General features: G+C 50.5%; 1 protein-coding gene across 7 annotated transcripts in view; it reads left to right on the top strand.

Moving 5' to 3' along the window:
- SPEN (spen family transcriptional repressor) overlaps nucleotides 1–20,004 on the top strand; it is a 77,598-nt gene extending 57,594 nt beyond the window's left edge. For 4 of the 7 annotated variants that reach the window (XM_032709124.1, XM_032709123.1, XM_032709119.1 and 1 more), the window contains 9 exons: nucleotides 863–988; nucleotides 1,515–1,628; nucleotides 2,822–2,935; nucleotides 4,527–4,627; nucleotides 7,360–15,280; nucleotides 15,862–16,257; nucleotides 16,952–17,146; nucleotides 17,987–18,145; nucleotides 18,957–20,004. In XM_032709124.1, the coding sequence (XP_032565015.1) occupies nucleotides 863–988; nucleotides 1,515–1,628; nucleotides 2,822–2,935; nucleotides 4,527–4,627; nucleotides 7,360–15,280; nucleotides 15,862–16,257; nucleotides 16,952–17,146; nucleotides 17,987–18,145; nucleotides 18,957–19,088 (9,258 nt within the window). In that variant the 3' untranslated portion in view covers nucleotides 19,089–20,004. The remainder of the gene's footprint in view (nucleotides 1–862; nucleotides 989–1,514; nucleotides 1,629–2,821; nucleotides 2,936–4,526; nucleotides 4,628–7,359; nucleotides 15,281–15,861; nucleotides 16,258–16,951; nucleotides 17,147–17,986; nucleotides 18,146–18,956) is intronic. The other 3 variants (XM_032709120.1, XM_032709122.1, XM_032709121.1) reach the window with 3 other exon arrangements.
- The last annotated feature ends 3,866 nt before the right edge of the window (nucleotides 20,005–23,870 follow it).

Here is a 23,870-nt window from a genome sequence, read left to right as displayed (position 1 = left end):
TCAAACTACTGCTTTGTCCCTAAATTTATTAGCCATGAAATTAGGCTGTCCTGGATGCTGGAACATTTGTGCTCAGATCCGTGTGCAGCTCACAAAGGCAGCTCCTGCTATTCCAACAAATAAAGCCAAACCTTCCAGCTCCTTTTTTCACCTCAGAATGAATCATAATACCATGAGTTTGTTCAGAGGCTTTGGGTACCTTTCCAGTGCTAGTGCTGAACTCGTTTGTTAACCAAATGTCAGCTTCAGGCTTGCTGGGTTTTTTTAAAAATCAAGGAAAATCAGCATTTACTGGGCTTTGGGAGCCCCTGGCTGCACTTGTGGATGGGCCCAGGGTGGCTTGGGATCACACAGCAGCAGGGATGGAAGTTGAGGATCTTTTTACCTGACCGTGAACCAGCCTGGTTTGAGGGATGAGTCCAGCATCACTCTGTGTTTCTAGGAACAGGATGGATCATGTTTATTTGGAAAAGAAGCCCTACTTGGCTCAGAGACGAGGATTGGAGCAGGTTGTTTTCTCTTGAGCCTTTGTGAGCGAAAATTAATCTGTATTTCTTTGATCCTGAATTGCCTCTTCTTGATACAGAATTAACAGCCTAAAGCTGCTGTTTGTTCATCAGGTCAGGCTTGGATTTTAAATCTGCCTGATGAAGAGCTTTCCCTGCCTCAGTAAGGATTTAGTTTTGAGATGCAACAGAACAGTTAAGTTCTAACTGTCTACTATTGTTCAAATCCTCTGTCTGAAGAAAGTATTAATTAGAGAGCTTTCTGTGCCACGTGTCTCTCCAAAAAAAAAAAAAGCCCTCTCGGATGGGATTGACAGTGCTGACTGGGGGTTGTTGTGTTTTGTGTTTGTCCCCAGGACATCGACATTAAGAAGGTGAACGGGGTCCCTCAGTATGCCTTCCTGCAGTACTGTGACATTGCCAGTGTGTGCAAAGCCATTAAGAAGATGGATGGGGAATATCTTGGAAATAACCGGCTCAAGGTAAAGAAATCCTCCCATGGACTGTATCCTTGTTCCTTCCATTCACGGCATCGCTCGGCAGCAGCAGAGTTGGTGGGAGCAGGATGGTTTTTAATGTGAGATCAGATCAAAGCGTGAGGCTTCCAACCACCACCTAATTGGATTAATCAGCATCTTTCTCAGCGCGGAGCCCTGGGATGGAGCACTCGGAGACTGACATTCCCTGAGCCTGACGAGGCTGTGCTGGGAATCCGTCCTGCTCCCCGCCACAGACGGAGCCTGTGGGGCCCCAGAACTGTCAACCTGTCACTTCCAAGACATTCAAACCCTACAAGAACCAAATGTTGTCAAACACTGTGTTTGTTTAAACATGCAGAATTATTTTCATTAATTGCTCTTTGATTTTTGTCTCGCACCTGCGCGAGACGCTAATTTTAGAAAATCCATACAAACAACAGCTTTCTCCAAATAGCTCTTTAATTAGGGCAGGCTCTGCTCGGGGAGTTTAACCCTTGTACTGATGGAAGTTTTGCCCTCTTGTGTCCAGCTGGGGTTTGGGAAGAGCATGCCTACGAACTGCGTGTGGTTGGACGGGCTCTCCACCAACGTGACGGATCAGTACCTGACCCGACACTTCTGCCGATACGGGCCCGTGGTGAAGGTACGTGCCAGGCTGCGCCGTGTGCTCTGGCCCTGTTACTGTCTTCCTTTCTTCCCATCCTGTCCTTTCAACCCCCACTGTCCAGGGCTTTCTAGCTCAGGTAGAAAAATTCTCTCTGAGGTGGAATTTGGCTGACGTAGAGCAGTCGCTTCTGGGATTTGAAGGCAACCAACAATAAGTATTTTGAACGAGCCGAGACACTGAGTATTAGAAACCATTTGTTGCTCTTGTGCAGTACAGTCTCTACCCAACAAAATTTTTTATATGTTAGTTGGAACAGCAGTCTAATTATGTAGTTGCTCATACTTGCTGATTACATAATTAGACATAACTCTGTTTTTTTTCATCAGACGAAAAAAATGACTTTTTAAAAGCAGTTCAACAGACTGGAAAAATTACTTTTTAAAAGCAGTTCATCACACCAAGGAAAATGACTTTTTAAAAGCAGTCAGGACAGTCATGTTGGAAAGAGCACATGAAAGAAGAGAGGAAGTCAGCGATGGTGCAACGCGTGGCCCGCTGGGGACAGTGCAAGTGATTTATCACGTACTTAAACTTGAACCTGGGAGTTGTCCCATGTATTTTTATTGGACATGGATGTGCTTAAAATTAAGCAACGTGTGTGAATCTTCTCAAGATCAAGGTCTTGCTTCCCCAAAGGATTTTTGTGGGTTTGTGTTGCAGCTTTGACTTTCTTTACTGTAGCTGTTGTTGCTTGAATCATAAATTTATGCTGCTAAAGGAAGGGAATATTTGGAAATTGGGTGTTTAGGAAATGGCAAGTGGTACTGCAGACTGATGAAAAAACTGGTTCCACTTCAGGGTTAAATGTTCCCTTTACCTTTTTTCCCCCCTAATACACATTGAGAATTTTTCCAAAAAAATGTGAAAATACACAAAGAGAAACTACAAAACTCAGTCACTAAAGAAAAAGCATTAAAAGTAAAACACAGAAAAACAAAATAAAGGCATAATATACCTCAAGCCACAATATCCACAATTCAAAGCAGTCCCGTGTCCTTCAATTGTCTCTTCATTCCAATATGCCTCATCAGAAAAGCCTGGAAATTCACCTTGCTAAAAATTATTTCCTCCCTGGTATCCTCATGACTTAGGATTTTGTTGGGACTGACATTAAGTCCTGTGGATGAGGCTCTTATTTGGTTTTTGTTTTGTTTTTTTGTTTTTTACAGGTGGTGTTTGACCGCTTAAAAGGCATGGCCCTGGTTCTCTACAATGAGATTGAATATGCACAAGCAGCTGTAAAAGAGACCAAGGGGAGGAAAATCGGTGGGAATAAAATTAAGGTGTGCAGAATGACCTCCAAAGCAAAGCAAAAGAGGCCAAAAAAAAAAAGAAGCAAATTGTATTTAGGCCTCCCCCCGTAAACACTGGCATTGCAGACTCGAGGAATTCTTAGTGGGACACGTGTCCCAGATACCAAAGGCTTAAATTATATTTTATACTCGGCTTATCAAGATGTCAGGGAATCTTGAAGTGTCATTTATAGAGCCTTTTCCAGTATTCTACCGTTCGTTTCACTGAACTTGTCTCTCTGAGCTCCTGAGTGTTGGTGTCTGTGTCCCTGCCTCGTTTATCCCAATCCAAGGCAAACTTTTGGCTGTTTTTGTGTTAAAAAAGGGGGATCTGAGAGTGTGAGTTCCTCCAGGATCACACATGGCTGCATTCCAGCAGCTCCGTGCTGATCTCCAGGCTCTGGACCTGGCCAAGGTGACTTGCACGCTGTGGTCATGGGGTACAGCAACCCAAATGTGCAGTCGTGGCACGGTTTGGGTTGGAAGGGACCTCAAAGATCATCTTGTCCTTCCTTGCAACAGATTTTTAAAAATAACTAAAAACACCGCTTAAAAAAATATGCAGAAAATACTTTTTTTCCTGGAGCAACAGTTGATGTTTGCAGGGATATCTTGGATTTGGGTGAACATGGTGATACCTGTTCCGACTGTCCCATCAGTGCCACTAACTGGGGATGGGAGGTGTCAGCCAACCCTCTTAGTTACCTTCCTCCTCCTCCTTTCTCCTCTCCTAAAGAGTGGCACTGATGTCACACATGATCTCAGTTATTAAATCCACACTTCACCCAGGGCTGGGAGTTGGATATCCTGGAGTTCCTAAGCCTAGGGGTTCGATATCAGTCACTTTGAGATGCAGGAAAATGTGTGATCAGTTAAAAGTTTCATACCTCGTGTGGGTCTTGCTGCTTAATGACTTTGGAATAAGCAACACCCAACGTGTCTGGGCTCCACTGCTGGGGTGACACACAGGACTGGGCTGATTTAAAAAATAATAGGAACTAGAATGTTAAAAACATTGCAGTATAGGACATACACATAGTTAAATCCGTTCTAATCCTTAATTTTTTGCATTACCTATCCCATTAGCTTCTTAGTATTGTCATCCTTGGTTATAAACCACCAGTTCTTGGAGTAGCTGGAACAGGGAGCTGCAGTTCAGGAGACTTGCTCTGTTCCCTGCTCTATAACCCTGGAAAACCACTGTGGAGTCTGGAATAGATTTGTAATTCTGACCTGCTGCAGCAGTGCCTGGAGATAAAAGGGACTTTGGAACTGTCCTGGCATTAAAAACGTCAATACCACAATAATAATGTGTATTTTTCCTGCTGGTTTGCTGAGCAGAAGCCTCTGGGCTGGCAGCCACAACAACAGAGTAAGGAGGTGGTTACACAGCTCCACTGAGCTGAGAGAGATCTTTATTCCTGGGGATGTGCAGGGCCAGAACTGAGAAGTCTTTGACTTTTTTATTAAATATTACCCCCATTTTCAGTTCTGCTCCCACCCTCAGCCTGCAGCAGGCAGAGAAATGTTGGCAGAATGGGATGTCCCTTTGACTGAACATGGTTTCCCTTTTATTTTTCAGGTGGACTTTGCAAATCGGGAGAGCCAGCTGGCATTTTATCATTCCATGGAGAAAACGGGTCAAGATATCAGAGACTTCTACGAAATGCTGGCAGAAAGGAGGCATGTATCAATATCTTTATTAATTTTTTTTTATTTTTCCAGCATCATCTTACACAATCTTCTTGCAATCATCATCATCAAACATCTTTTTGCTTCTTCAGGTCATAATTCTTAAACAAGCACTCATTTTTGTTCCTTTAACCTTATTTTTTTAAGTTTTCCTAACAGCAGTTCAGCATTTTTTAAATGTTTTTTTTACCTTTTCACTGTTTTTTTAAAAGAAATTTACGTCGACCTAAACTGGGCAGATTAAGGCAGGCAGGATCTCACACATCCAAGTGTGGCTGGTTACTGGAATTCCTGCTGAGGTGGAGGTTTCAGCTGTCTGTGTGATCCATATTTTAGTGTCCGGTTTCTGTGGTGGGTCACCAGGACACAGCTGGGAGTCGTTCATCACGTCTGAGGAATGCAGAGAGCAGCTTATCTCTAACAGAGCAACGTGTGTGTTGGTGGGTGTAAATATAGTCTGATAAACTCCTGCTGCTCAGCCCTCGAGCACAGAGAAAAATCTGATCCTCCACCTCCCCCTTTTCAGCAGATTAATTTGTTAACTTGAGAAAAGAAGCAAATAGGAGCGAGGCTGCATTTTTGGTTTGTTTTTTGACATGAAAGGTGTGTCCTGTGTTGCTACCCCTCAGCAGCAGCTGGAACCACAATGCACATCCTGCTCACCTTACCCCTGCAGACCTGGCACAGAAACACTCCACATTTTAGTCTTTTTTCCTCCACTGACTAAAAACCCACCATGTTTTGTTACCTTCATTGTCAGGGCTCTGTTTGCCCAGGAGTCAGCCCAGCGTGGCGCCGATTGTACCTGAGAGCTGGATAAATCCAGTCTTGTTTTGCAGCAAAATAGATCGGTGTGACATAGTGCAAAATGACCAGATTTAAAAGCAAGAAAGGGTTGGAAATTTGGGATTTGCATAACAGAAATACAAGTGTGCCTTCCCTAGGCCTTGCCAGATGTGCCAGCAGTGAGCGTGTCCTCAGAACTACGTGGAATTCAGACAAGAGAAGCGTGTTATTGGATGATTTTTAGCATGCAGGAGTCAGGTGGGCCCGTCATAATCCCGAGCAGAATGTTGATTTCTGGTGTTTGGATGCACGTTAGTCTGGTTTTTCCTTTTCTGTCACTCTGCTCACACAGTCACTACGAGATCCTTGGGAATACAGAGTGAGCTCTGCAGTGACTCCTGTAATTCTGCAGCTTCTGGTGCCCCTCCAAGCTCCTCCTTGCAGTGATGCTGGGATCTGCACAAACCTCTCAGGGTTGTGGTTAAATAAGACCCAAACGGAGAAAAAAGCATGAAAAACCAAAGAAAATCCCTGATTAATGTTTTTAGCTTCACAGCTGCCTTTCACAACATCCCACTTCTCTTGCAGGGTGAAGTTTTTTTCCTCCATGTTTTGTTTCTTTTTCTATTTTGTACGTTTCTTAAAAAGTGGAAGCTGCCAGCTTTTAACATAAAACATAAACTGTGAAGCCAAATATGTGGAATCACAGAATTACAGCATAATTAAGGTTGGAAAAGGCCTTCAAGATCATCGAGTCCAAGCTGTACCCCATCCCCACCTTGTCCCCACCCCAGAGTACTGAGTGCCACATCCAGTCATTCCTTGGACACCTCCAGGGGGAGGGACTCCACCACCTCCCTGGGCAGCCCCTGCCAATGTTCAATCCCCCTTTCCATGAAGAAATTCCTCCTGATGTCCAACCTGACCCTCCCCTGGCACAGCTGGAGCCCATTTCGTCTTGTCCTGTCACTCATTACCTGGGAGCAGAGCCTGACCCCCCCCAGGTGCAAAACACTCCGTAATGGTGGGGGTTTGGAGCTCCAGCTTTGTGCCACCTCCCTGCCATGTTTAGTGTTATAAATTACTTATTTTTGCCCTTTGGAGGTATTGAGATAACAACATTAATTGCTTGACTTACTTTGCTGAATGAATTCACCTGATCTCATAAACAACCTGATATTTGTTGACTTGGGTTTACTGTAAATAGGCAATGCCAGCAAGTCACATGCGGCACAAGAGCTAATTTTGGAATTAAGGGATCACTTACAGGGCTTAGGGTTTTTAAAGAAATCTTACTGCCACTTTACTGCTTAATAACAGAGAGATTCCACCCTTGAATTTTGATTTGCCTCATGTTTTCAGAGTTAGATCTTGGGTTCTGAAGATGGGGTGTCTTCACCCTGCCCAGCCCATACATGGGTCGGTTTTACCTTCATTTCATGCAAGGTTTGAATTTGACAAAAATGAAGGAGTGAGGGTGGTGAAACAATACTTGAGAGAGCTGTTATGAAATGACCAATTAACTGCATTTGGTGTTTGATAAGTTAACAAAGTGTTTAGTCCACTGCACAGGAGAGGATAGACAAGGAGAAGTGGTTGGTGAGGAAGGGAGAACTGGAAAAAATAGAAAAGGAGGAAACCAATTCATTGTTAAATCTCCGTGTGCAGCTACCTTGATGCACCTAGGGAAAAAGATCCTGAAATTCCCTTACATGTGGCTGTGACACTTGAGCACATGGTTTGATGGTGAACATGGTGGTAGGGCTGGTGAGTCAACAGTTGGACTTGGTGATCTTAAAGCTCTTTTCCAACCTTAATGATTCCATGATCTTTAAGATTCCTTCCAACCCAAACCATTCTCTCACCTAGGAAGGATGGTGGTAACACAGCATGTTGGCTGAGGAGGAGAACTAGAATCTGTTTATTTTTATGTTTAGCAGAGACGAACGAAGAGGATCCTACGAATACGCCCCTGATCGTACTTACTACGAGACTGTTCGGACCCCGGGGACATATCCTGAAGATCCTCGACGAGAATACCCGGCCCGGGGCAGGGAATTCTACGCCGAGTGGGATCCCTACCAAGCAGACTACTATGACCCACGATACTACGATGACCCGCGCGAGTACAGGGATTACCGTGGTGATCCCTATGAGCAGGACATTCGGGAGTACAGTTACAGGCAACGGGAGAGAGAGAGGGAGAGGGAACGGTTCGAATCTGATCGGGACAGAGACCATGAGCGGAGACCAATTGAGCGGAGCCAGAGCCCGACGCACTCGCGGCGCCCGCAGAGCCCTGGAGCGTCCCCCTCGCAGTCAGAGCGGCTGCAGAGCGACTCAGAGAGGAGGATTTACAGCAGGTCATCGGATCGCAGTGGCAGCTGCAGCTCCCTGTCCCCTCCACGCTACGACAAGCTTGACAAGGCCCGCGTGGAACGGTACGCAAAAAACGAGAAGGCGGAGAAGGAGCGCGTGTTTGAGCAGGAGAGGGTGGACAAGGAGAAACGCTTGGTGAGGAAGGAAAAGCCGGAAAAAATTGAAAAGGAGAAAATGGATAAGCAAAAACGAAAAGCGAAAATCCATTCGCCCAGCTCCCAGTCCTCGGAAACGGATCAGGAGAATGAGAGAGAGCCTAGCCCAGAAAAACTGAAGGGCAACAGTAAACAAAGCAAAGAGAGGGGTGACAAAGAAGGGACAGCGAAAAACCGCCTGGAACTGATGCCCTGCGTTGTGCTGACCCGTGTGAAGGAAAAGGAAGGGAAGGTTATTGATCAACCCACGCTGGAGAAACTGAGAGCAAAGCTTGATAATGACACTCTGAAATCCCCACTGCTTGAACAGAAAACCCAGACATCCCAGGCTGAGCAAGCCAAGTCTGAGCAGTCTAAACTGGAGCCCGTCAGAACCAAGTTACAGAAGGAGAAAACCCTTGCCAGTCACATCGAAGTGGTGGATAAGGAGGGAAAAATGAAACCCAAAAAGCACTTGAAGACAGAGCAAACTTCTGAGGGGACCAACACGGTTGATTTAGACAAACTGGAGGCTCGTAAAAGGCGTTTTGCCGATGCAAATCCAAAGCCTGACAGGCAAAAGCTGGATGTCAAACGGAGCAGCCAGGATGAGGAGGATGCACGCATGGTCTTGAAAAAGCAACTTGATGCGACGGCATCGTCCAGAGAAGCACCGATGTTAAGGGATGGAGAGTTGGAGAGGAAACCACTGAGGAAGGAGATGCTTAAAAGGGAATCTAAAAAGCTCAAACTGGAAAGACTTATTCCTGTTACTAGTCCCAAAGAAATTCAGGACACTCTTAGTGTCGGTGGGATTGGCATGCGTCCCACCCTGGATATGCAGACGAGGCTGATGGAGGCACCTGATGAATCCGTGGAAGTTCAGGAACTCCCGTCTAAAAAACTGAACCCGATGAAACCCCAACATAAACAGGTACAGTTGCTGGACGAGCAGGGAACTGAGAGAGAGGACACAAGGAAGAATTACTCTGGTCTTCCCGAAGAAACACCAGACCATAAACTTGGCCAAGAGAAACCTCAGTCAGCTGACACGGAGGAGAAGATCGGCATCGACATTGACCACACGCAGAGCTACCGGAAACAAATGGAGCAAAGCCGCAGGTTGAAACAACAGCTGGAAATGGAGATCGCGAAGTCGGAGAAGTTCGGCAGCCCAAAGAAAGATGTGGATGAATATGAAAGGCGGAGCCTGGTCCACGAGGTAGGAAAACCTCCACAAGACGTCACCGATGACTCTCCACCGAGTAAAAAGAAAAAGACTGACCAGTTTGACTTTGAAATTAGCACTAAAAGAGAAAGGAACTACAGAAGTTCTCGTCAGGTGAGTGAGGACTCAGAAAGGATGTCCTGTTCCCCGAGCATCAGACACTTCCCATTCCATGAGGATGACGACACACTCGATTCTCCAAGGCTAATACCATTAAAGGAAACCAAAGAGTCACCTAAAATAGAAGAAAAGGGTCTTTCATACTCAAACATGACTGTGAGGGAGGACTCGCTGAAATTCAATCCTTACGATTCCAGCAGAAGGGAGCAGATGGCAGAAATGGCTAAAATAAAACTCTCCGTGATGAGTTCTGAGGAAGACTCAAGCAGGTGGGAAACCCAGGTGAAGCAGGAGCCTGGGAGAGTTGACATCAGCTTTCCAAGCAGCATCGTCAAAAGAGACAGCATCCGGAAACGGTCTGTCCGGGACCTGGAGCCTGGGGAGGTGCCTTCGGATTCGGATGACGATGGAGAAAACAAACCCCATTCCCCGAAAGCCTCGTCCTTGTTAGAGAGTTCCAGGTTGTCTTTTTTATTAAGAGACAGAGAGGAGAAGTTACGTGAAAGAGAGGAAAGACTGTCCAGTTCCTTAGAAAGAAACAAATTTTACTCTTTTGCATTGGACAAGACAATCACACCAGACACAAAGGCCTTGCTTGAAAGAGCTAAATCCCTCTCTTCATCACGAGAGGAAAACTGGTCCTTTCTAGACTGGGATTCAAGGTTTGCTAGTTTTAGAAACAATAAAGACAAAGAGAAGGTTGACTCAGCTCCAAGACCTATTCCATCTTGGTACATGAAAAAGAAAAAAATCAGAACAGATTCCGAAGGCGGAAAACTGGATGATAAGAAAGAAGATCATAAAGAGGAAGAACAAGAGCGGCAGGAACTGTTTGCGTCTCGGTTTTTGCACAGTTCAATCTTTGAGCAGGACTCCAAGCGCCTGCAGCATTTAGAGAGGAAAGATGATGATCTGGACTTCATCTCTGGAAGGTTGTATGGGAGACAGTCCTCCTCCGACGGGACGAACAGCGCGGCTGATTTGGTGCAAGAGCCGGTGGTTCTCTTCCACAGCAGGTTTGTTGAGCTGACGCGAATGCAGCAGAAAGAAAAGGAGAAGGATCAGAAACCAAAGGAAGTGGAAAAACAGGAAGATAAAGAAAACTGTCCGAAAACACCAGAAACAGTTCCTGATAGTAAAGAACCAGAACACAAAACTTCCTCGGTCGGTCCCTCATTGGTCACTGTGCCACAGGAACCAGCTCCCATCGCTCCTGAGAAGGTAGCGAGCGAAAAGGTCCTGGTGGAACCACCTTCTGTCAAAGAAGAGAAACCTTGTGAACCTGCTGCTGCAGCAGAGGAACAAAAACCTTTTCCTGAACTCGCTGCTCCTGTCAAAACGGAACCTCCTGAGCAAACGGAACCTCCGTCGGTTGTAGAAGCGAGTAAAGAAGTTGTTGCTACGACCCTGGCGCCGGAGGAAGATGCTGTGGCAACAGAGCATCCTTCATACTTGGATACCAAACCTCCTACTCCTGGGGCTTCATTTTCCGATGCAGACATCAGTGTAGATCCAGAACCTGAGGCTGCCCAGCTGCTTCCTCCTGTGCCCAAGCTGGCTCAGAAGTCGGATGAGGCTGCTGAACCTAAAGAGGAAAATCCTCCACCTTCTGCCAACGCTGATGCTGGTGTGAGTCAAAAAGTGGAGGCAACTGCTGAGGTCCTGCCACCTGTTTCTGACAATGATATGGAAGTGGAACCTCCAGTGGTTGTAAAAGATAAGAAATCCTACAAGAGTAAACGCTCCAAGACACCCGTGCAGTCGGCTGCAGCCAGTGTCACGGAAAAGCCCGTCACGAGGAAGAGTGAAAGAATTGACCGTGAAAAGCTGAAAAGGTCGAGCTCTCCTCGTGGGGAGGCCCAGAAACTGTCTGAATTGAAAGTGGAGGCGGAGAAGGTTTCGAGGAATGCTGCTAAATCCCCGAGTTCTGCTGCAGAGCCGGAAAACGTGGAGCCAAGCCTGCCGATAGGCCGGACCAGGCGCAGAAATGTGAGGTCAGTCTACGCTACCACAGGGGACAATGAAGGCCCATCTCCAGTGAAGGACTCCATGGAGGTCACTAGATCCACCAGGAAGAGAGGGGAAAAGGAACCGCAGGAAACAGTAACAACTGTTCCCACGACCCCGAGGAGGGGAAGACCTCCGAAAACCCGCCGTAAGCCAGAGGAGGACATCTCTCCAATAAAGACTGAACCAGTACAGCAAGAGGTGGAGGAGGCTGAAAGTAAAGATACCGTGGAAGCTCCTAAGCCTGTAGAGGGTTGGAGGTCCCCTAGATCCCAGAAGCTCACACACAGTCACTCATCAGCTGCTACCAGCCAACAGGGGAAGAAAGGGAAGAACGAACCGAAAGCCGATACCACAACTGAGTCTGAAGATGCTGCTGCTGAAAGAAGCAGTCAGGAATTGAGCATGGGAGACAACAGCAATAAAGCTAAAGCTGCTGAGAAAGAGCCAGCAGCGAGTGAGCAGAAACGGGATCGGAAAGAACTGGATGTGGAGAAAAACCAGCTCGAAATCCCCACAGTTGAGATCACTGAGAAGAAGCCAGTGCCAGAGAAGGTTACGAAATCCAAAAGGGGAAGGTACAAAAATACCAAAACTGTCGTCGATAAAGCATCTGTGTGTCTCAAAAACGTGGAAATACGCCTGAACGTGGACGAAGTCAAGGGCGCCTTGCGACCCCCTGAGGAGGAGGCAGAGCCGGTGGCGGTGTCGCCACCCAAGATGAAGAGCCCCCCAAAAGAGGACATCTTGCCACCCCACTTCACTAAGAATGAGGTAGAAGATTCATTCCCAGAAATGGAGAAGGAGGTGACGCGGGAGCCCAAGCAGTCCCCCGAAGCCGCCCAGTTGGCAAAGCAGATTGAGCTTGAGCAGGCGGTGGAGAATATTGCAAAACTCACCGAAACTCCTCCAACGATTGCTGCTTACAAAGAGCCGACAGCAGATGTGCCTGAAGTCCGTCAGGAGGAGGAGGCAGATAAACCCGCGCACCAGGCGAGTGAAACGGAGCTGGCAGCGGCCATCGGCTCCATCATCAATGACATTTCTGGGGAGACTGAAAGCTTCCCTGCACCCCCGACGTATCCCGCTGAATCAGAAGCCGAAATCCCCACAGAGCCCTTGGTGTTACCGTCACCTCGGGAGGAGATGGAGCCTGAGACGGATCAGGCAGTGAACAATATCCTGGAAACTGAGGCGGCCGTCGAGTCTGCAGTACAGCCAGTGCCCGGCTCTGTCCCGTTGGAGACGGAGAGCAAGGAGTCCGAAGTCAGCTTCAGCGAATCTTCCAACTCCGCTCAGGAGGCCGAGACCTTGCAGGAGGCTGAAGTTGCTCGGAAGGAAAAGGGCCGTCAGAAAACCTCACGGCAGAGACGCAAGAAGAGCACGAGCAGGAAGGGTGACACCCCCGAGGTCAATGCCTTTGAACCGGAGAGGGTGCAGAGCAGGTCACCCCCTGCCAACGAGGTAAAGGCAAAACCTGAGGAAGTCTCAAAGGAGGAGAAACAAATTAAACCCTCAGCATCCGTGGAGCCAAGCGCTTCTGACCCCACCAAGGCTGTGGCCGCTGATGTCGTGGCTGCCCATGAGGCTGTCGCTGAGAGCGGCACCTCTCCGAAAGCACCCGCTCCAGCTCCTCTGGACCTGGGCAGCCCGCCGGTTCCCCTAGATGAGGGGAGTCAGAGCGGGTTCAAGATCCGGTCGCCCCTGGAGAACGCTCCAGTCACGCCACCAAGCGCCCCGAATGCAGCCCTTCCCACCGTCCCCGCGGCAGTGGCCAAGCTGCCCACCCCGGTGCCCTCCGCCATCGTCCCCCTTCACTCCGGTGCTGCCAAGGTGCCAGAGTGGATGGTCAGGCATGAGGAACCCCGTGCCCGTTCCACGCCCCCGCCCGCTCTCCCACCAGACACAAAGGCGTCGGATATTGACACAAACTCCAGCACTTTGAGGAAGATACTCATGGAGCCCAAATACGTCTCGGCGACAAGCATAACCTCCACGCACGTGACAACAACGCACGCTGAGCCGGTGAGCGCACCGTGTCTGGAAGAGGCACCTCTCCACCCCGCCGTGGAGGCCATCAAGGCGGTGTCGGAGGAGAAGCCGGCAGTTCCCATCACCAATGCCTTGGACCCACCGGTGGCCGAAGCGCCAGTGTTCAGCGAGAAGGAGAAGATCAGCACCGTGATTGCTCCCAAAGCCACTTCTGTCATCAGCAGGATGCCCCACAGTGTGGATCTGGAGGAGGCTCCCAGGATTACCTTGGTGAAACAAGCTCCCCAAACCCAGACCTGCCTCGTCAACGCTCCCTCACCAAAATTCAAGCAGAGGTCGAGCACAAATGATAATAGCAGGTTCCATCCAGGATCGATGTCTATTATCGAGGAGAGGCCTGTGGAGACTGGGTCCAGCCCGGGGCTGCGGGTGAACACCTCGGAAGGTGTGGTGCTCCTGAGTTACTCGGGGCAAAAGACGGAAGGCCCGCAGCGAATCAGTGCCAAGATCAGCCAGATTCCCCCAGCCAGCGCCGTGGACATCGAGTTCCAGCAGTCTGTGTCCAAGTCTCAGATTAAACAGGAGCCCATCACGCCGTCTCAGCCAGCACCAAAAGGCTCCCAGACTTCGGTGGGCTACGGGACTGTTTCCACCCATTCTTCACTGGTACTTGGAACACAGCCCTACAACACATCGCCCGTCATCTCCTCCGTGAAGCAGGAGCGCGCCGCGCTGGACAAGTCGGACTCTTCCCACCTCACTGTCCAGACTCCGGCGTCGCAGCCCGGCAAGGTCCTGACGCAGACGGTCAACACTCCACCTGTACTGGTCCATAACCAGATGGTCGTGAACAAAAAACTGTCCGACCCAGCTGCTCTGAAAGTGGAGACCAAGACTCTGCAACCCTCCAGCTTGAGTCCCGGAGTGAGTCCTCACCACTCTTCCCTCTCTGGGAAGATACATTCGGAAGCAAACCACGTCAGCTCGGGACCCAGCACCCCGACCGACCGGGCCATCTCCCACCTGGGGGTCACCAAGCAGGAGCCGCACTCACCACGCACCAGCGGGCACTCGCCGTCGCCGTTCCCCCGGGCCTGTCATCCCGGCAGTACCTCGTCTCCGGCTCTGTCCAGCAGTACCCCAGTGATGCTGGCGCCGGGAATTCCCGTTCCTCAGTACATCTCCAGCATGCATCCCGAGCAATCTGTTATCATGCCCCCTCACAGTGTAACACAGACTGTGTCCCTGGGCCATCTGTCCCAAGGTGAGGTGAGGATGAACACCCCTCCTCTCTCCGGCATCCCATACGGAATCCGCCCGGAAGCGCTCCACTCGCCCCGTGCTGCTCTGCAGCCCCAGATGGAGATCAAACCTCAGCGATCTAGCACGCCTCAGCCAACCCCCATCCGGGACATTGTCATGCCCCCGCTGTCCTCCCAGCACCCCCCCGAGGAGGAGCTGCACTTCCACCACTCGACCGTGTGCCGGGGCCCGGCGCCGGTGCAGTCGGACGTGCTGGTGATGCAGCCGGATTACCGCATGCATCCCACCAGCATCCGGCTGGACCAGTACAATGTGCCCCGGGACGTCAGGATGATCATGCACCCGCACATGGCTGCCGTGGGCGAGCACCACTCGGAAACGCGGCAGTCCCGGACGCCCGAAGGGGCCGGGAAAACTCCCCCCGTCAGTAAGACCCCGCAACCCGGGAAAGAGACTCCCAAATCCTCCGAAGGCAAGGTGGCCCACTCTCCTCACAGCGAGCCCCGGCTCCTGAGCGTGCCCTCGGGCAGCCAACTGCCTGGGCTGCCCCTGACGCAGCCGGTGGTGGTCCCACACGGGGTGCAGATCATGCATCCCGCTGGCAGCTCCTTCCACGACTACCGCTCCGTGTACGGCGACATGAGGAATTACCACACGGCGGCACAGCTCGGGCACCCGCAGTTCCCCGGCGCCTCGCCCATCGGGCTGCCCTCCCGCAGCATGACCCCCTCACAGGTGAGAAATAAAACCTCTCCCTGGAGTCTGGAACTCGATTCTCCTTGGAATCTGGAGCATTCTGATCTAACTGTGGCTGTGACACAGCTCTGTGTGGTCATAAGAGCTGAACTTAACTCTCCATGGTTAGTCTTCAGGCCCTGCTTAAGTTCACAGTACAAGAGGAACTGGGTTTTTTGAAAAATGGGGTTCAAACGCTGCTCAGCATCAGAGGAAGCTGAGACATCCCACTTCCTTAACTACTCTGGGTCTCAAAGCGGGAGGTGGGAAGCTGCCTGCGGGTTTCTGGACATAGAGCTGTCATGAGAATTGTCAGCACCAAGGGGCTGCGTAGGTCAGGCATCCTCAGGTGGATGGTGAGGCTAAGGATGGACTTGGAGCAGAATTCAGGGGGTGGGATTTCAGCTCAGGTGGACTTGGAAGTGGGAGACAGGCCCAGGTACCACCACAGCAGGGCTGTGGTGTGGAGACACATCTCCACCTAGAATGTGATGATGTCCTGGCACCTTATTGTTAAATTAATGAAATCTGATACACCCACAGCCTAAAAGCTTCCCTTTTTCCCCCCTCCTGCTTCCCAGGGTCTACCGGAGGGCGAGCACTCGCACCCCAGCCAGCCAGTGCGCAGCAAGACTCCTCAGATCCCGCAGGATCCCAAGGGCCCTCCGGCAGCGGGGTCGGAGCAGAGTCACCACCCTGCCGTGAACAGACACACGGCACAGATGGACCCTCATGTCCACCTCCAGAGGGCCCAGGGGGACACGGGCCAGACCTCCTACCCCTCACCTGTCGCCGTCTCCATGAAACAGGAGCTTCCGTCGCCACACCAGCCCCAGGCGGTTCCCAAGCAATCCATGTTTATCCCCACGACGTCGGGGCCGCCCCTGAGCCGCCCAGAGCCCCAGGCCGGGCTCAAACAGGAGCCGTCGCCTCACCCCGTGTCGCAGAGACCTGTGGACATGGTCCAGCTCCTCACAGTGAGTGTCCGTCCGTCGCCTCCTCCCGGCCGAGCAGCCTCGTGCGGCTCGTCCAGGGAGGAATCACGAGGTTCTGTCTCACCTGCAGCACCAAACCTGACCTGTCTTGGATCAAATGCTTCATCTGTCTGGTTTTTGGGCTGTTCTGTCCCCGCTGGTTTTTACCCGTATCATTGTTCCCAGTCAGTTTTACAGTCAGCTGTTTCCTGGAAAGGTTTTCCTCATGGGCAGGGAAGAGTGATGGTGTATTTAATTTCACTGAAAAAGGAAAAAACATTCTTCCAAGCCTAGAAAATGAGGAAGAGGAGGGAGACAGGAACAGGCACTGATGAGGAACCAAGAGTTGTGTCCAACACCAAATATCTCCCATATAACCTTGAGCTACTCTTCTTCTGTTATTTCTCAATTTTTCCATTTGTAAAAGAGAAAAGAGCATTTGGCAACAGCCTCATGCTGAGTGGGAGACTGAGGGATTGTGATGACGGGATCCACCCAGGCAGCTTGGCCAGCTGGAAGGAAAGGGACTGAATTCCTGGTTTAGTAGGATTTAAACCAAGGCTGACATGTAGAGGAACAATCAGGTGTTACATAAAGCTCTGATGGAAGTATCAGAGGCAGCTGAGCAGCTCAGACGGGATTTTGGATCCTCCTCTCCATCCTTTGTGTGTAATACTCCTTCTCCCTCTCTTCCCAGAAATACCCCATTGTCTGGCAGGGCCTCTTGGCCCTCAAGAACGACACAGCCGCTGTCCAGCTCCACTTTGTGTCCGGGAACAACGTCCTGGCTCACCGGTCACTGCCGGCGCCCGAGGGGGGGCCCCCGCTGCGGATCGCGCAGCGCATGCGGCTCGAGGCCTCCCAGCTCGAGGGGGTCGCACGGAGGATGATGGTGAGGGCAGGGATGGGGCAGGCATGTGTGCTTGGGAAGTGCTGAGAACTGGGCGGGTCTCACCAGCTGCAGGACTGAAAACCACAAAGTTCAGCTGCTGTCACGTTGTTTTCTCCGCACAGGGGGTGGTTGGCACTGCCCAGGCTCCCCAGGCTGTCCCCAAGGCTGCCAGAGCTCCAGGAGGGTTTGGACAACGCTCTGAGGGACAGGAGGGGATTGTTGGGGTGTCTGCACTGGGCCAGGGGTTGGATCCATGATCCCTGGGGGTCCCTTCCAGCTCAGAATATGCTGTGATTCTATTTTGGGATTCTGGTAATAGTACTGGGATTCCTTCATCCCAGAGCGTGTGTAACATGGATTGCAAGTGGTGAGCAATAGCTCTTACTCTGCATTTATGGAAAAAGGAATGGTGGAGTTGGGAAACCTTTGAAGTCACTCATCCCTCAGCCCTGGGACAAATTCCTGCTGGCTCCAGTGTGTCTGAGAAAGGTGGAACATGGAGTTCAGGTGGCCATGGAAATGTGTTTTCAGTCCTTTTCACCATCTCCTGGTGTGTTGAAATCACAGAACCCCAGAATGGTTTGGCTTGGAGAGACCTTAAAGCTCATCCCATTCCACCCCTGCTGTGGGCAGGGACACCTCCCACTGTCCCAGGTTGCTCCAAGCCTTGTCCAACCTGGCCTTGGACACTTCCAGGGATGGAGCAGCCACAGCTTCTCTGGGGAACAAATTGTAACATCAGGGACTTTAAAGGCAGGATTTTCCCCCCAGGTAGGGGGTGTATGGCAGGAAGACACGTGTCCATCCACCATCTAACCCAGCCTGTGTCCTCCCCGGCAGGTGGAGAGTGATTACTGCCTGCTGCTGGCCCTGCCCTGCGGCCGCGACCAGGAGGACGTGGTCAGTCAGACCGAGTCACTCAAGGCTGCCTTCATCAGTTACCTGCAGGCCAAACAGGCTGCAGGGATCATCAACGTCCCCAACCCCGGCTCCAACCAGGTACCGGCACAGAAACCCCTGGAACACCAGGGATTAACTGACCAGTCCACAGCAGGACGTCTGTCCGTCCATCCATCCGTCCTTCCCCCCCACCAGCTTCGCTTGGGGTTCTGCTTGGGGTTGGTAGCAGTGAACCCCCCCATTTACATCCCCAGTGAAACACATCAATGGAACTGATAAAATCACTGAAAACCAACCCCGAAGCCACAAAAAACCCCCCAGATGTATGTTTGGTTGGTTCCCAGCCCAGCACCTTGGGATGAAACCATCAGTTTGTTCTCTGACCAACATCTTGGGATGAAAACCACTGATTTATCCCAGCCCAACATCTTGGGATGAAAACCAACCAAACCCCTTTTCTACCTCTTCAACTCTGAAGTAGAGTCCTTATTTCTTCCCCATATCCTGATTTTTCCAGGACACCTGCTGTTTTCTTGGGAAACACATTTGGGTTTGTTGCTGTGGAGTGTTTATTCCCGGTGTGTTGCTGCCCTGAATCAAATTTAACCTGTGTGTGTAATTTAATTCTGGGTGTAAAGAACTTAGAATGAGCTGTCAGCGCTCAGAGCAACCACTGAAATAACTAATTATTTGGAATTTTTCTCCCTTTCCCAATAAAATCAACCAGCTCTCTCACATCTTACATGTGGAAAACTCCCCACCTGGGAAACCACACTTGTGTCTTCTGTTTTATACAAAATTGAGGAGCCTTTAAACACCAAAAAAAAATCACCTGAATGTCCCGGTTTTAAACATTGTAGGCCTGGCTTTAGGATTGGCTCTAATCTGTGGTTTTTTCCCCTCCCCTCAGCCTGCCTACGTTCTGCAGATCTTCCCACCCTGCGAATTTTCGGAAAGTCACCTGTCCCGCCTCGCCCCGGATCTCCTCGCCAGCATCTCCAACATCTCTCCTCACCTCATGATTGTCATCGCGTCGGTATGAGCTGTTTACCAGTTACTGACTTTTTATTATTTTAATTTTTTATTTTTATTTTTATTTTTTAATTTTTATCCAAGGCCCTGCAGCAAAAAAAAAAAATTACCAAAAAAAAAAACCAAAACAGCCCACAACAAAAAAAAAAATTAATTTTCAAATCAAAACTAAATCAAAAGAAGGAGAGAGAAGGTTATGAAACAAGAAAAATGCTGCCAGAAACCAGCCTCCTGCCCGACCGGCCTCGATCAAACCGTATGTTTACATGTTGCTTTGGCTTATGGACAACTGATGCACTCAGCAGGTGGACTGGGCTTGGGTTCCTGTGCCTCCTTTTTGGGGAAAAGATACAAAAAAAACCATGAAAAAAACCACAAAAAAAAAAAAAGAAAAAAAAAAGAAAAGGATGGCTTATTTTTTTTAACAAAAAAAAAAGGAAAAAAAATGAAAAAAGAACCTGAACTGCCTTTGCACTAAATTAGTGACTCGGACTTTGCACAGTTGGAGACGCTGTGACGTTCTGGATGTCTTGACACACATTGAGCTGCGTGGACGTTCCGCAGGGACTCTGCTGACATTTGTGGGTCAAGGAGCATTTCACACAGGCATTTTTTATTTTATTGGTTGTTTCATTGTTTTTTTTTGTTTGTTTTTGGTGGTTTTTTTCTTCTTTTGTTTTTTTTTTTATTTTTCTTTTCTTTTTGGGGTTATTTTGTCCGGATGTTGAACCCTCCTCTTCCTCCACCTGCCCCTGCTGCAGCCGTCTTCTCTTCATCTGGGATGTACAGTTTACACTGAAAAAGCAAGAAAATACAAAGCAAACAAAAAAAAATAAAAACACAAAAGGGAGAGCTTTTTTTCCTTCCTGGTGGGATATGCAGAACTCAGTGGGTGTGTGTATATATAAATATATATATAATATATATAAATATATATAATACTGACTTTAAAAAAAAGAAAAAAAAATCAAATCCCCACAACATACATTTTTTTTTAATCTGTGCCAAAAATGTGTTTTCAGAGAAAAAAAATCTTATTTTCATACTCAGACTTTGTATTGTCACTCATTTGTAAGTGCGCTTCATTTAAACATCCCCTCGTCTCATCAGCTGTGGAAGTGTTATACACTTGTACAAAGACTCTGCCCGGCCCCCCTCGCCTCCCCTAACACTTAATTAATTTATGGAACTTGGTTTCTTGTTTTTTTGTTTTGGTTTTTTTTTTTTTGGTTTATTTTGGTTCATTTTTTTTTTCTCAGCGCAGTTTTGTTTTGTGTGTCCATTGGATTACGAACTTTATTAAAAAATACAAAACAAGTTGGTGCCACGACCTCGTCCCTCAGCTGCCTGGGAGGGGGGGAGAGGGCAAAAGGGAGGTTTGGGGGCTCCTCGGGAGGGGCCACCCCATTTGTTCTTCAAAAAGCACCAGAAAAAAGTGATAATTTTACTGGACTAGGTCAGATTTCTCTTTATTATCATCTGTGTCGTGGATAATTGAAAATCAGAATTGCAGGATTTTCCCCCACTTCTAATCTCACTACTAATTCCTTACTGAAAATTATCCCTGAATTATTGATATACATCAGCCTTTCAAAACTAAGAGTCAGTCTGGATGTTCTTCACTCCTTTCCCACCCAAAATCCTGCCAAACCCTTCCCACCTGAAGCGGCACCGGTGGGAGCCACCAAACCCCCCAGTTAATTAATGCTGGTGCAAACGGGTTAAAATCAAGCAGATATGGTAAAAAAGGAGATTCAGGAGAGGATTTGGGGTGTGGACCCCAAAGCCAGGGAAGATCCTCACCCTGCACCTGCAGGCCCATGGCAGGGGGTGGGAGGCAGAACAGAGCCTGTTCTGGGGTAAAAACAGCACAAAAAGGTGCTGCTGGTGCCCCAGGATGGAGGTGGGTGTTGGAGCCGACCAGGGACACCTCAGGGACCCCCCAGGTCCTGCTGGGGGGGTCAGGATGGGGCCTCAGATCTCCCGCCTTGCCCCAGAGAGGTGGGATTGTGGTGGGATGGACAGATGGACGCACGGACACAAGGATGGGGCGTGGAGAGATGGACGTGGATTATTGGGGCGGGGGAAAGGGCCTGAGCCTGCTGGTGTTGGAGTGGGGCCTTTGGGGCAAAAAGGGCATTTTTGGGTGCTTTTCCAGAGGTGCAGGTGGCACCAGTCCGTGTGTCTGGGTGTTCCTGCAGTGTCCGTCTGTCCAGGTGGGCCTGGACTGGCCATCGAGCTGGGCCCATCCCCCTCCCCACCCAAAGCACTGGGACACAGACGGATGGACGGATGGATGGGTGGATGGATGGATGAGTGGGTGGGTGGATGGATGGAAGGATGGAAGGGTGGGTGGATGGATGGACAGCCGTGAGGACACGTGGATGGATGCACAGACAGACACACGGAACTGGACAGACAGTTGTGTGTTCCATGGGAAAGATGGGTGGGTGCAGGTCCAGCTGGAGACATGAATGGGGCCCATCCAGATGGATGGACGGAGGGATGTCCGTGTGTGTGTGGGGGGTGTATCTGTTTGTCTGTCCAGCTGGATGTAGAAGTGTCCATCCATTGTTCCGACTGGATGCACAAATGTCTGTCTGTCCAGCTGGATATGTGACTGTCCCTGTGTCCAGCTGCTGGACACATGAACACTCAGATGACGGGTGTGCGGGTGGATGCACGGACAGATGGGCAGACAGCCGGACACACAGACAGTGCCTGTCCAGCCAGGGGAATGGATGGCTGCATGGACAGATGGACACACAGACAGCTGTTTGTCCAGAGGCACAGGGGGGTATGTGGATGGTCCAACATGGAACTGGACAGATGGACAGGGTTCAGTTATAAATGGGGATGGTTGTGCTGCAAATGGACAGATGGACAGATGTACGGACAGCAGAACGAATGTACATCCAGCCAGACACACAGACACCTGGATATGCAACTGGCCAGACAGACATTTCTCCTCCACCGCTAGGCATAAATGCATCAAATATGCACTTTTTGCCCCAAAGGCCCCTCTGGAAAATCAGCGATTTCACACCCCCGCCCCACAGCTGTGTCCATCTGTCTGTCTGTCCTCATGGCAGCCCCCAGTCACAGGGCTGGGGGAGGGGGTTTTGGGCCCAATCGCAGCTCCAGACACATGGACGGGGCACAGACAGACGGACACTGAGACAGCAGGACTGTGAGGGGGCGGGGCAATTGTGAAATTGCAGGGTTTTCAGAGGGGCCTTTGGGGCAAAATGTGCATTTATGGGGCTTTTGTGGATGCAGAAAGGGAGGGTCCATCTGGGTGGGTGTCTGTCTGTCTGGACATGCCCTGTCCGTGTGTCTGCATGTCCAGCCATCTGTGTGTCCATCTGTCCAACCGTCCATGTGTCTGGCTGGATGTGCAGCCCCTGCTCTGTGCTCCAGTGCCCTGTTGGGGTCACAGGGGTGGGATGGACACACAGACAGGAGCACATCCAGCTGGACTCACGGACGGCTGCACGTCCAGACAGACAGACCGACACACAGACAGTCCCCCGGATGTACAGTCGGTGTCAGGGCCACCCTGACGCACGGACAGTTGAACTCCCAGCCGGACACATGGACAGCTGTGTGGATGACTGGATGTGCGGATGGACACATGGACAGTTGCACAGACAGCTGGACACGTGTGCATCCACTGGACACTTGGATGTGCAGCTGGACAGACGGACGGACACCCACCCAGCCTGACACTTCCCACACCCCTGGGCAGGGTCAGGCCCTTCCCAGCCCCAGCACTGTCCGTGTGTCTGTCCATCTGTCTGGAGCCAGGATAGCCCTGAGCACCCCCAGCACCCCGGGCTGGGAGATGGCCACAGGGACTGATGCAGGGACAGACACACGGACAGGGGTGGGGTGCGGGTGTGAGGGGGGGCAGGGCAGGGGTGCGAAATTGCTGATTTTCCAGAGGGGCCTTTGGGGCAAAAAAAAAGTGCTTTTGGGGCATTTATGTCCATGAGTGGAGGAGTGTCTGGCTGGGTGGGTGTCTGTCTGTCCAACTGCATGTCCAAGTGTCTGTGTGTCCCGCTGTACATGGGACTATCCGTGTGTCCAGCTGGATGAGCCCCGGGCCATCTGCCTGCATGTCTGTCCGTCCATCCATCCATCTGTCCGTCTGTCCATCCAGTCATGGCCACTCTCCCTGTTCCCAGCTGAACATGTCCCTGTCCACAGACCTGTCCGTGTGTCCAGCTGGATGTGTCCAGCCTGTCCCTGGACACAGATTGTTGTAGGGGTGGGCACACGGATGGACACGTGTCCAGGTGTCCAGTTGAATGAGGAACTGTATGCCCAGCAGTGTCCATGTCACTATCCAACCCTCCACCCACCCCTCCATGGAGCTGTCTGTGTGTCCAGCTGGACCTACAGCCACCTGTGTGTGTCCATCTGTCTGTCCACTCACCCCCCCTCCCGGCTGGACACACCCCTGTCCCTCAGCCCCCCTGTGGAGCTGGGGGGTCCCAGGGGGCAGAGCAGGGGGGGTAGAGCAGGGGGTGCCCGTCCAACTGGACACATTCCAGGGTTCCTTCCCCTTCCCCCCCAGAGCCCCCTCCCTCAGCCCAGCCCCCCGTGGGGGGGGAGGGGCAGCCCCCAGACAGTGACAGGGACAGACATGGATGGACACACAGGCCCCTGCCCCCATTCCCAGCTGCAGGGCCAGGAGGTCCTTGTGGGGTGTCCCTGCCCAAGCCCCCAGAGCCCTGGGGGACAGGACAGCCTCCCTTCCCACTTCCATCCAGCAGCACATTTCTGTCCA

Source organism: Chiroxiphia lanceolata, chromosome 22, assembly GCF_009829145.1.
Source record: "Chiroxiphia lanceolata isolate bChiLan1 chromosome 22, bChiLan1.pri, whole genome shotgun sequence".
NCBI lineage: Eukaryota > Metazoa > Chordata > Aves > Passeriformes > Pipridae > Chiroxiphia > Chiroxiphia lanceolata.
This window is presented reverse-complemented; position numbering and strand designations above follow the sequence as displayed.